The sequence below is a fragment of the Psammomys obesus genome, unplaced genomic scaffold (assembly GCF_907164565.1).
Source record: "Psammomys obesus unplaced genomic scaffold, mPsaObe1.curated_primary_1811, whole genome shotgun sequence".
Lineage (NCBI taxonomy): Eukaryota > Metazoa > Chordata > Mammalia > Rodentia > Muridae > Psammomys > Psammomys obesus.
In genome coordinates this window covers 28,559,750-28,573,146 of record NW_026587216.1, presented here as the reverse complement: position 1 = coordinate 28,573,146, position 13,397 = coordinate 28,559,750, and the positions used below count along the sequence as shown (strand labels likewise).

General features: G+C 40.8%; 1 protein-coding gene across 2 annotated transcripts in view; it reads left to right on the top strand.

The window, feature by feature from the left end:
• The window catches only part of Prex2 (phosphatidylinositol-3,4,5-trisphosphate dependent Rac exchange factor 2), a 288,407-nt gene that overhangs the window by 78,981 nt on the left and 196,029 nt on the right, over positions 1 to 13,397 (top strand). For both annotated transcript variants that reach the window (XM_055603275.1, XM_055603276.1), the window contains exons 6-7: positions 3,839 to 4,000; positions 10,398 to 10,531. In XM_055603275.1, the coding sequence (XP_055459250.1) occupies positions 3,839 to 4,000; positions 10,398 to 10,531 (296 nt within the window). The remainder of the gene's footprint in view (positions 1 to 3,838; positions 4,001 to 10,397; positions 10,532 to 13,397) is intronic.

Here is a 13,397-nt window from a genome sequence, read left to right as displayed (position 1 = left end):
GCAAACATAAGTCCTTTTGTCTCCCTTGATTGTTACCTAAGAGAAAACATTCTCTTTTGGGTGTTGGGAAAATGCATGGATACTTATTTTGTTTCTCCTTGGGGTAAGGGTGGCAAGGATATGCAGGTTATTGGGGGCTCTGGCCTCCCAGAAATCAGGATAGATCCTTGGGGGATTTTTACTTACTAGTAGTGCTTTCTTGGATGAAGAGTTTTCTTCTGATTTTTCTGCCTATTCTATATCTTCTCTCCCTAGGCTAGAGATTTAACCATTGTCCACTGTTGTGGTGTGCCCCTTAATGTGAGAGCCATCAGGAAGTATGACAGAGACCCAAGAAGGCTACTGGTGGGTCAGTATAAGCCCCAGTTAAGCTGGCCCCAGACAGGGTCTTTGTAGAATGCTTTATGCCCTATGAGTTAGTCTGCAGATCAGGTTCCTCAAATCTAATTCTCAGATTTTAACTTACCTTCCCCCTTCTATTATTTCAAGTATACAGTAGTAAGAGGAGCTGGCTGGCCTCTAGTCACAACTCTCTAGAAGGGTGACAGTTAGTGTTCAGGTTACTTAACAGCCCAATAGTTTTTTAACTGTTTTGTTAAGGGCTCCCTTTATTCTGATCTTCTAAGGAGAGCCTGCTGGTAAGTAGTCAGATTAGATAAGACCCTCACAAGATCCTACCCAGTCAGAGAAGACTAGATAAGACCAGGACACAATCCTACCCAGTCAGAGACAGCTAGATAAGATGCCAACAAGATTCTCAGGGTTAGAGAAGACCAGATAAGACCCTATCAAGACCCTACCCGGATAGAGAAGACTAGATAAGACTCTAACAAGACCCTACAAGGAGAGAGAAGACTGTGATTGTCAGAGTAAAGGTAAAAAAATGCAGTCTCATCAGAGGTTCAAAAAGTCTCTTTGGAGCTAGCTTCCTGTAACTAACTATGAGATCTTCATCCTCAGACCAAAGAGCCGTTGCCATCTTGTGACGCTTTCAGCCAGAGCTACCTGAGAGAATTCTCTTGCTCTTTGAAACAAAGGAATTAGAGCTAAATTTGGAAGTGGACTGTCCCTATCAAAGGAATGGGAAAAAGAAAAGTACCAGCCTATGTTTTCCACCATAAATTAAAAGTAGCAGTGGTGATGTTCCTGTTCCAGAATGGGGAAGGGGTGCCAGCAAACTCAGTGTTTACACCAAACTTTCATGGTTTGGCTCAGTCTTCCAAATATTTTATTGTCCAGGCAAGGAGAATCTCACACGCAGTAGCCACCAAACTCTGTTAAAAGTGAAGAAGCACATGCATAGAAAACTCCACATAAGTGCTGAGGGGAGTCAGAAACCAGACCCTCAGGGGTCCCTTCTTTTATTTTGGGATGGTCAACTTAAACATAGAAGAGCGGCTGCTAGGCCCACAGCTTCCTGTGAACTAGGCCCATGGCTTCCTGTGAACTGAGACATGTGTTGGGAACGTCTGGGTATGTATGGAGCTGCTAGTGTGTGTGTGTGTGTGTGTGTGTGTGTGTTGGGATGGGGGAGGGGCAGCACACCAAACCTTTGTTCTGAGTGGAGAAGCCAGAAGTTTACCATCTGGTTGCTTACCTATAGCCTCTTTTCCTACTGTCTGCCTGTCAGCTTGTTTATCTGCCCTCAGGGTATCTTTCCTTAACGGCTCTCTAGCTTAGTTTTTTTTCTTTTTTTGAACCGAGGTCTCTCACTGAGCCTAAAGCTTACCAACCTGGCTAGGCTGGATGACCAGTGAATTTCAGGGATCCTCTAGTCTCTGATCTCACCCTCAACAGTGGGGTTGTGGGTGCAGAACACCACATCCAGCTTTTGAGGCAGATTAGGGATCTGAGCTCCGGTCCTCATGTTTATGCCTAGGTGCTTTATGGACCTCTGCAGCCTATAAAAAACCTTTTATTTATTTATTGTTTTTAAAGAATGATTTCTTACTACAAGTCAGGCTGAAGGTGCTTGGTTAAGCTCTGAAAACCCCGATGGTGAAGCAAAGCCAGGGACCTCCAGCTGCAGTTTTGGCACGGCCTTTAACATGCAGTGTCAATACTAGCATGGCTCTGTATGTTCTGACCATCTGAGAGTCCTCACAGGTCTCCAGCCAAGGGACTCAGCGTATGTATACACTCGTAGGTGCCCTTATCCCCGATCCCTGTTGGAATTCCAGATATTCAGTTTATTCTAAGGGCCAGAAGGGAATGCTAAGACTGTTGTAAATAAGTGGTTTCATTAAATCACTCATTGCTGATTAGGGATGACCTCTCCTCAAGTATTTGAATTTAATTTTTAATAATAAAAAAATAGCATCATTGATAAATGCTTGTCCCAACTGAAAGAGAAGAGTGTGAGACAGAGGTGACCTCCTTTCCTTTTAGATTATTTTCCTATAGAAAAATGAAATTTTCATGTAGTAAAAGGAAAAAGACCATTTACTTATGTATACAGATAGGCTGCTGAAAAGTTCTGCTTGGATTCTCTTTGAGTGATTTTCTTTATTCAGAGAAAGGTATTAAAAGCACTAGCTTGTGATGTGAATAACTTTCAAAATCTGACAGCAAGTAACCACTGAAACCATTATTTGATTGTCTTTTTTTTTTTTCCCACATTACCTAATTTGTGTCTCAATCTCTCAGATTAGTGTTGGGTACCATTGCAAGGGCCCACATCTTATCCTGAAGGTTGATATCCTCATTTCACATAATTTAATAGGGCCTTACTTCTGAGAAATTACTTCTGAGGTTGCATGTCTGTCTTACAAATTTGGGGGCCAGAATAAAACTCTTAACCATCTTGGGAATAATAGAATGTGTATTCCTCTGGTGTTAGATCACATAAAACACAAGGTCAAAGTTTATTTCAGAATATTCAACACTAAAACAACTAAGGACTGCTTGCTTTTCTACTGCATGTTGAGAAATTAAAAAAAAAAATTCTTTCTGGAATTATGCCCTCGGGTTTCTGTAGTTTTGTTAGTGCCTTGTTGATGACAACTGCCGTAAAGAAACAAATGACTAATTAAAAAGCAGTGTTGTCACAACTGTCTAGACAGTGGGTGAAGATGTTTAATTTTGTGCTTCTAAACAGTGGCTAAGCAGACATTTTAATATAGTTACAAGATTACAGATTATTCTGCTTCTGATATTTGGAATTAAAAGAAAACACGTAAGTAAAACTTTCTTCCACAAAGCACAAACTAAGAATTAATGGAGAGAGCTGCTGGGTGTGTGAAAGCTGGCTTCCCACAGAGATGAACCAGAGTGACTGATGAAGGTAACATGTACTGTTCCTCCAGTGATGGAATGTTGTGACATTGATAAAATAATTCTTTTGCTAGAATATAAAATATAAACAAATGTTGCTTTACTTGTGGCATATCTTTATAGTTTCTCAAAAGGTGTTCAAAATAGGAATTTAATTCAGCTTTGAAACTGTGGTGCATATTTATTTGAAGGTTTGTTAAAGTATCTAGGAAAAAGGAAATTAACAAATACTAATTTTCTCCTGTTAGAACAAAAGTCAGATTTATAAAAACTATGACATGATCCAAGTGAGACAGTTGATGACTTGAAAGAAACGTCAGTCTGTTTCTAAACTATAGGTAAGTTTGAGGGAAAATTACAGTTGGCTGCAAAAAATGAGCATTAAAATAATGCTTACTCATTGATTTGACCTTTTGCTTCTGATCTCTATCTTAGTGGAGTGTGTGATGTCACTTAGCAGGGCGGCTGTCACAATCTTTGTAGTTTTCATTTCCTGGTCAGTCTGAACCTGCTGTACCACAGAATTGGAGATCAAAGTGTGGTTTGTTTTTTTGTGAATAAACAGGAATTACTGAAGAGGACCCCACGGAAACACAGTGACTACGCAGCAGTGATGGAAGCCCTCCAGGCCATGAAGGCGGTTTGTTCCAACATTAATGAGGCTAAGAGACAGATGGAGAAACTGGAAGTTTTAGAAGAGTGGCAGTCACACATCGAAGGCTGGGAGGTACGTGCGCGCCCATCACTCAGCTCGTCGTCTTCACGTAGTTGTGGGGTCACATGCAGGGCTTCTGCTGCATGCAGGGAACCCAAGTGGTTATCTTCCAGCTGCGCATGGGCCATAGTGTCCGCTTTGAAAGGGCTTTTCGCGTTACTTTAACACGTGTGTAAGACGGAAGTCGTCTTGACCCCAGAAACCTGATGGAAGCAAATAGAGCGTGTGCCCTCAGGCTTCCACATTTCAGAATTTGGGGTGCTATAGTTCCCTTTCTCATGTCCCGGTTTTGATCAACAAATAAATACCCTAAATGTTTGGAGTAATAAAGGATTGCGTGTGCCCCGATGTCATCTTTCTTTAGACTCTTAAATCGGGGACTCGATGTTGAGTGCCATTTTGAGTCTTCCTAATCACTCTGGGTTTTGATTTCTTCATTTCTAAACCGGAAGAAATCTCTATGATTTGGTGGTGTTCATCTAGAAAAAAATGAAGTGTTATGAGTTTTATGAGTCAATAAAGAAAGGGTTTTTTTTTTTTTTTAAATATATAAGATAAGAAAGCAGATGAAGATCCTGGATGAGAATCTGTCAGATGTTTCCAGCTATGATGACTGCTGATGTTGAGTCCCAGTTATTTTACAGGAATAAAATCCTGCACCCCTGCTACAAAAAAAATAAGCTAAAATTCTCATTTGAAATGACCATAACTTAAGTGAATATGAACTTGGGGCTAGCAAGCTTATTTTTTCATGTGATAAAGTAAGCAATTAATGTAATAAAAATACAAAAGTATAAACAGGAAGGGAAAATGTACAGCCAAGTTCAACTCCTGTAAATCCACAGAGATTACTTCTCTCCTTGGGGATTCGTCATTAACTAAGTTTTTTCTTTAATCTGTTGGTTTACATTAGACCTAAAATGCTATTCTGCCAGATATGCTGAAACAAACAAACAAACAAACAAACAAACAAACAGACAAACAACACAGTGCTGACCTGAAACAAGCCTACTTGGCCACCCCCTGCTATGAATCATTTAAAGTGCTAACTGGGGTCTACCTTAGCTTCCTGTGTGCCTATATTCTTCCATTTTGAGTATCCTGGGTGACCCTCCTACAGCAGGAAGGCAGCCTCCTTCAATCAGGGAGAATGGCTGTGTGTTTTACCGTTGATTCATGAAGATGACTGCTTTCCTGCAGGGCAGTCGTCCTCCTGGGATGAGAGAAGTGTTGTTGTGGCTTTGCTGTCAGTCAAATACTAGAAGGAAAACCAGACTCTCTTAAAAATTGCAGGATTTGTCTGTATAATCTTCCAGGCCCTTTACTACAGCAAGAACTTCGGAGACTTTTCAGTACAGTGGAAAACATAGTCATTTAGTTTCCTTCTAGCATGTAGCCTAAAAATTTGTGTTCACGACAGAGAAGAGGGTTTGCTTAAATGCAATGGCTGTTTGCATAGCCTCCATTGTGTTATTTCACAAGTAGCTCACAGCAGACAGTGTATCAGTTAAGCCAGTTGCTATAATTTAGATCTTGTATACAGTACAGTATTAAAACTGGAGCCTCAAAGCTGAAGAAGTTAGTGGAGCTATAGCAGTTCTGTCAAGGATGTGGGAATCCAGCAAGAGCTCAGCTGTGTCAGAGAAAGGGCAGTTAGCATGAATGGCTAGTTCCAAACAGCATGCAAATGCTGCCTGTTCTTGAGAAAGTTTTGATAATGAATAAATGAGATATGACCATAAAATTGAATTTGGGGGGTTGAAGTATGAAGCTTAGAGTGGGGTTTAGCCTTCTGCTTGATAGCTCTTGATTAGGTCAGTCAGTCAGCCAGGGTCTGTCTATCTATGTATCTATCTATGTATCTATGTGTCTGTCTATCATCTATCTATCTATCTATCTATCTATCTATCTATCTATCTATCTATCTATCTATCTATCATCATCCCCCTAGAGTGATGAGGGGAGCTATTAATTCTTTTGAAGGGGGTTAGGGGATGTTACTCTTCTAAAGAGAACTTTGTAGAAGCACAGAGTTGGACTCTGCCCTGAGAGATCAGAAATGGGTTGAAGAGGTACTTTCGAGTGTGTTTAGGAAAGTCCAAGTTCTAATGTCGGTGGCAGAGTGGTACTCACAGAAGGCAGAGTCCCCTGAGGAGTTTTTATAGTTAGAAACTCGGGGTGAATGCTATAAATGAGCTCCTTGTGAAGCTCCTGCAAGTCTCACAACCACCCCAGGGACGTGGCATTTTTCCTTCAGTCACTAATATGCCCTCAAATCACACCTAAGTCTTACAAGTGATGGATTTTTACTATGTCCAATTTTGATTAGAAATTCTTTTCATTCAGTTATCCATACTGTCATTATCTTATTATTTAAAGAAAGGTTTTGTTTGCTTGTTTCTTTGTTTGTTTTTCAACACAGGGTTTCTCTGTGCTGGAACTCACTCTGTAGACCAGGCTGTCTGCCTCTACCTCCCGAGTGCTAGGACTAAACGCATGTGTTCTGAAAAACACATGGTTTACCATGGTTCTGAAAAATATTTTGTTTTACAGTAAATTCTAACATATAGAGCCGTGCGTGGTGGCTCATGCCTGTCATTCCAGCACTCTGGGAGGCAAATCCAAGTGGATCTCTGTGAGTTTGAGGCCAGCCTGATCTACAAAGTGACCCCAGGAACAGCCAAGGCCACACAGAGAAACTCTGCCTCCAAAAAAACAAAACAAAACAAAACATGATTTCTCACAGATAGTTTGTCCACCTGGAACTTTGTACTACTAAGTGACCATTTACATTTGTATGTGGAATTTACATAAATAGTTGAAACTTATTTTCCCAAATCATATGAAACAGTGGGGGGGGAGAAGCATAGTTTTTTGAGGAGACTTGATGTTTAGTCTGGGCTCCTACAAGTCCGCCTATCCCTGGGAGGGGGACATTTAATACATCAGAGTTCATTTGTAGATAATGTGGGCGATTTCAAGGGTTCAATAAAGTGAGTGAGCATGCTCTGGATTTTGTGAAAGTTCTGCAAATACGACCCAGTATTTTGAAGCTTTGGTTCAGCAGTCGGATTTTATCCCTCAGAATTTCCTATTTGTATAGTATATGAACTCACCTGGTGACAGCTGCTATATTACTCTGTTAGGTACTTTTCTTAGTGCTTTGACAAAATACTTGGTGAAAGCAACTTAAGGAAGTAATGGCATCGTGGCATGGAAGGCACAATGGCAGGAGGCTAAGGAGACTAATCACATTGTGTCCTCCGTTAGAAAGCTGGGGCTCAGCCATGTTCCTCATTTTTTCTCCTTTTGTGTAGTTCAAGACCCCAGCCCATGGGATGCTGCTCTCACAGTCAAGGTGTCTCTTTGATGCTCAGTTAAACCTCTGGAAATGCCTCCACAGCCGATAGAGGTTTGATTGCAAATCCAGTCAAGTTGACAACACAGATTAAACATCACAATTGCTTAAAGTTGTATGAGTCCAAGCCACTGTGCTGGCTGGTTTTATGTTAATTCAACACAAGCTGTATTCATCTGACAGGAAGGAACCTCAGTTGAGAAAATGCCTCCAGAAAAATTCAGCTGCAGGCAAGCCTTAGGGTATTGTCTTAATTAGTGATTGATGGGAGAGGGCCCAGGCCATTGTGGGTGGAGCCATCCCATAGCTGGTGGTCCTGGATGGGCAGGCTGCTCAAGCCTGGAGAAGCAAACCAGTAAGCAACACCCCTACATGGTCTCTGCATCAGCTCCTGCCTCCGGGTTCCTGTCCTGTTTGAGTTCCTGTCTTTGACTTTTTTTTTTTTTTAAATGATAAACTGCCATGTGGAAGTGTAAGCTGAATAGACCTTTTTCTCCCCAACTTCCTTTGAGTCATGGTGTTTCATTACAGCAATAATAACTCTAACTATGGTAGACATGGACTTTTCAAATAAAAGTTAACTTTACAGAAGTTATATAGGTTAGATCACCAATAGAAAACCTACAGTATCAGACTGGAAAATGATTTTGGAGCAACTGAGCTTTCTGAGAATCTAATCAAGCCTAGCTAAAGTGAGTAGGCTCTGATGATTTTCTTCAGACCCTGTAGCACTCCATCCAAAACTCAATATAGACATCTAAGACAGTAGTAATCTTATCTGGGCTAATTTGATTAGGGAAAAGTAGAAATCCTTGGCTGATGATCTTCAGCTTTTGGGAACTACTGACTAGCTAATGGAGGCAATGGACGGGTTGGTTACTTAGCTGGTAACCTGGGGGAGCCAAGAGTGTATCAGAGGTATCTACTTAGGTCTGTGAGAGCCCAGAACAAATGATAGAATGTGCTGGGAGTACATGAAAAAGAGCAAAGTCACCTGTAGAAGAGAGATTTAGTGCAAGTACAAGGTCCCCTTTTGTTCTCATGGGAATTGACCCAGCCTCATAGATCTGCTTTAACAGTTTGTGACCTAATTAGCTTCATGACTCACCAGTCCCTCAAGGTTCTACTACATCAGTGTTGGCCTCCTGCGTCTCTAAGACATTAACCTACCACACCTCAACAGTGGCTGTGAGTCTGAACATTTTTCTGAAGTCATGATTTCCTTTCTGTCTACTTACAAGTTAGGGCAATTAACTCACCCAATTTCTCAGAACAATAAGCTGATGAAGTTTAGGTTTGCAAATTGGCAACTAAGAAAAAAAAATAGCCGATTCTTTGAAGTAGGTTTGTCTTCCTGCATTTCCTTTAGCAGTAGGTTCATTAAAGAAATTAGGTTTTCCTTAGCATTTAGATAGTCACTATGGCCAAGAAGATATATAGCCTATGCTTTCATTGCTCATCTTGGAAGTTGTGCCTCTTGCTGTCATAGTTTATTATACTAGTTCTCAGGAGAGTGGCAATGCCCACCGTATTTGGGAAGATTTTGATAATGAATGAATGAGACAGAGCCATCAGTTACAGTTATTGAGCACTGTACCAGATTCACTAAACTTGTATGTAAGCAATCTACTTTGGACAAGAAATTTATCAGAAGCTTAATCAGAGCTATTGACTTATTTCATAGGACTGGACCACTCTCAGTTCACTGGCTTCTGGTGGGTCATTCATGTGGTTTTTAGCTGTAGGTTTCAGAGTCACACTGAGGTATTTTAATGAAGGAATATCGGTAACATGACATTGTTTAGTAATTCAGCGTAAGGTCCTTGATTTTTCTATCTGGAAGTAGTCTCTCAAATATGGGAAAAGTCACAATAAGATTAAGATAAGGAATCATTAATACGGAAAGTTTGGGGGGGAAATGATGAAGGTCATTGTTATATTTTAGAAGAGAAACGTAAGGGAAATATGACGTTTCTTGATTTCTTTTCACATGGGAAAATGCGCTTTTCAATTATTTTTGGTTATAGAATCTCACAGCATGGTCCAGCCCTGCTGGGAAATCTCTGCAGACCAGGTTTATTCATTACTGACCACTCAGACTCGACTCCTAATATCACAGACATGTTGCCAGGTCTAAATGGCCATTTTCAAATGAGTTCTTGTTGTCAATGTTCTGTTGATACCTGGGAGTGGTTGTTTCTCCCCAGTGGCAGTGGTTCTCTGCTCTAGGATAGTCTGTGCTAAGAATCAGCCAGAGGCATTGCATCCCCGAGAGCCTTGTGAGCCATCTGGCCTGGGTGCTGGGCTCTAAGCTCTTACCAGTCCATGCTCCAGCCCCCTTTTTCTCTTGTTGTTTACTTTCTGTAAGTAAGGTGATCTTTAAATTGATACCCACCAATAATTTAGGCTTTTAGTTTTTTTTTTTTTAATTTATTTTTGAAGCTATAATGTATTCATATCATTCCTCCCTTCCCTTCTGGCTCTGAATAGTCATATGCTCTTTGAAATTTATGGCCTCCCTCTTTATTCTTTGCTGTTGTTACATGTATATATGTGTAAGTGTGTGCATGTGTGTGTGTGTGTGTGTGATTGTGTCTTCTCCCCCGTTACACCTGAGTTTTCAGGGATGATGGTTTGATATTGGATGACCAATTAATGTGCTCTTACCTAGGGAGTTTCCTGTAGTTCTTTGTGTAGGTTTAGGCCTCCTGGACTCCCTCAGCGTTTGTTTTAGCATGTCTATTGTAGCTTCAGTTGTCTCGGGGTAGGCCTAGAGTCTCTGTGCAGACTGACCTGGCGACTGATGGGAAGGCGTTCTCTGTAACCCTCTTAACTGCATATGCTTTGTCCTGTGTAGATGTTGCTTGTTAAAAACAAGTGAAATTTTAAAGAGAATAATTGCATATAAAAATTCAGTCAGGGCTTCAGGTATGGCGCAATGGTAGTAGTGTTCTTGTCTAGCTCTTATGATGCCCTTCATTTGATCCCAGCGCTACAAAGATAACAATATTAATCAGGCGATCAGACAGTATCATCTTCACTTTTCCTCAGGGGTCCAGCATTACTGACACCTGCACGGAGATGCTGATGTGTGGAATCCTGATGAAAATTTCTTCTGGAAATATTCAAGAGCGGGTGTTTTTTCTTTTCGATAATCTTTTGGTATACTGCAAAAGAAAACACAGGTAAGCTCATAAAAAGGTCACATTTTGGAAATATTATTTCCACCTCACAGGCCCCCCCATTCCTGTAGAAATCCCTAAATTCATCTTATCCTTAACCTGTTTCACTCCAGCCTGCCTTGCCTGCTCTTTTCCTGCTGGGTAGTCCTGGCTGACATGTCACTATCTCCTGTGGCCTTCCCGCAACAGCTCTCTCAAGGAGGGGGACAGATCCTGTGGGAGATGTTGGTGTGTTCCCCTCTTTCCTAATTTGACTTTGGAGCCATTTCCTCCTATATCTGCAGGAGTCTCAACATCGTGAGATTCAGTTCACCAGTTTTCCTCGTTTTCCACTCACAGAACACAGTGTCCCTGCTTTAAGCTCCGATAGCTTTCCAGTCTGTCCCTGGGGTGTTTTCAGAATTCATATAGATGATACAATGAGAACTTAGGGCCCACATTCCCTTCGCTGTTACACCTGAAGCAGCAGTCCTATGAGTGTACCAGAAGCTTGTTAGACCGGCAGTTATGAAATATGAACCTCCATTTTAACCATTCCAACCTGAAAGCTTATACCTGTGTCTATCATTAAATCCAGGGCTTTTGCAAAATTAATATCAGTGTACAAAACATTGCCATAGTGTGAGCTTACGGTCACACAGAAATTAACTGACAAGTTTTACGGAAGTAAACTGTTAACCTATGTGCATAGCAGATTTCTTTAATGCACAGTGGGGACTGCACGGTGCCTAAAAATGGAAGTAACTAGATCATCAGTTCCCAACCTGTGGGTCGTGACCCCCTTGAAGGTAGCATATCGGATATCGTGCATATCAAATGTTTACATTATGATTCATAAAAGTAGCAAAATTACAGTTATGGTTGTATAAATAATTTTATGGTTGGGGGGCCACCACAACACAAGGAACTGTATTAAAGGGTCGCAGTGTTAGGAAGGCTGAGAATTAGATTGATGTCCCCTTTCATCCAAAATTAGAGAAGCCTGTGTATGGCTTGTCTATTCCTTCAACCCAAAACATCCCAGGTCATTTACAGGCTTCACCTTAGTGTTGGGGGCCATGAAGGAGGAACAGTAAAACAGCTCTAGAACTCAACGGAATGCGGCCCACTGGTTAGCACAACCACCATGTGTTGTCTTGGTGAGAGGTGTTGTAGGAAACGATTAATATTTACTACTGTTTTATCTTTTATTAAAGCTGCTGTTAATCTTTATCTTTTATTAAAGCTGCTGTTAATCCTAAACAGCTGTATAACCAAATCACTATGATTTATTCAATTAACCTAGAACACAATGCTGGGCAATAGTTACTTCATCCTAAACCTCCAAGCCCTCATAGTTTCCTAACATTTAGATTTCCCATATTATACTTGCTTTTAGTGATATATTAGGTCCAGTTCATTCTCCATATCGTTCCAAGACCTCCCTCCAGTCTTGCTCTCTACCAGCTGTCCCCTGCCCTTCTCTCCTCCTCTGCCTCCTTCCTACACATTCCTGTCCTCTGGCTCCTCCCTCTCTTCCTGCTTCCTTTCCATTGCTCAACATTGTGGCTAGTTGCTTTATTTTGGCATGTTTACACAAAGTTGAGACAGGAGATGCTTAGAATAAGCATCACAATGCAGTGTCTGGATTGAAACCAGAGAGTGGGGGAGAGAAATCAGCATTTGAATGAACAAGGGTAAGGTGTATACATTCCAAAAGAACATCATACCAACAGCGAGGCATAACCGGAGGACTAAGTGGCCTAGGGACTTCATGCTCCTTGCTGCCCTTGTGGTCACCACATCCCTCATAATACAGGAGTTGTTAAGAGGACTCTCAGGGGGCCTCCAGCCCCTCACTGGGCAGTATCACTGGCCCTCACAATAATAATGCTTGATCCCTTTCTGGCATTGCTGCTGGAACAGATTAATGATTCAAACCTCTACCCTTGAAAAGAACCTACAGATGTAGATTGTTAGCAATGACCACTATCCTTAGAAAGAACTTGGAAAAAAATACATTGTTTAGCAAGGTTAGGTAAAGGTGTTCTTGCTAGTGACTCCAATGTAGAAAATCTTAGGGAACAATTTGAGGTTCAGAAAAGTACACTCCCTAGGGAATTTTTGAGGTTACTGAGCAAGAACCCCACTTACCACTAGTAGATATGACTCTCGAGTTGAGGCTGGGCTTCAGGGTGATTAATTTCTTGTACTAATTTTTGCCCTCAGCTTCCTGATATGATTTAATAAAAATTATTAATGGGTAGATGTGCACCTCGAGGATTTAAAGTAGAAATGGCTGCTTGGTCTTTTTATGTAAGAGTTTAGATTTGTGATTCTTTTAGGATTTTTATGAGGTTACTTTTTAAGATTGATTCTTAATTACACAAAATGCAGCCTGCCAGAAGAGAAAAGCTGGCTGAGAAATTTTCTTTGCTTGCTCACAGTTTGTTAATATATAACAAGTTGCTTAGTTACAAATGAATGTGGGTTCTTGAGAACAATTTGTTTTTCATATTTGTTTCTCACCCATAATATGTAAAACATTTGATCATGTGAGGTCATTGGGGGAACATGTTTTTCTTACATATACCTATTGTAATCATTCATGTAAAGAAAAATAGAATGTAACCACATTTTGATTTTTGTACTCCTTAAAAGATCTTGCTGGGACATATAAGCTGTGGGATAAAAAAAACAAAGTTGTTGGAAGCTTTTTCCATCCATAAAGGGGTTGGAATCCTTTTCCATCCACTAAGGAGTTGGAATATATTTTCATCCCCAAAGATGTGTACATGTGGAATTGATTGGGAGCTTTGCCCCACCCACCCAATGTGTGAGTGTGTATGTATGTATGTATGTATGTATGTATGTATGTATGTATGTATGT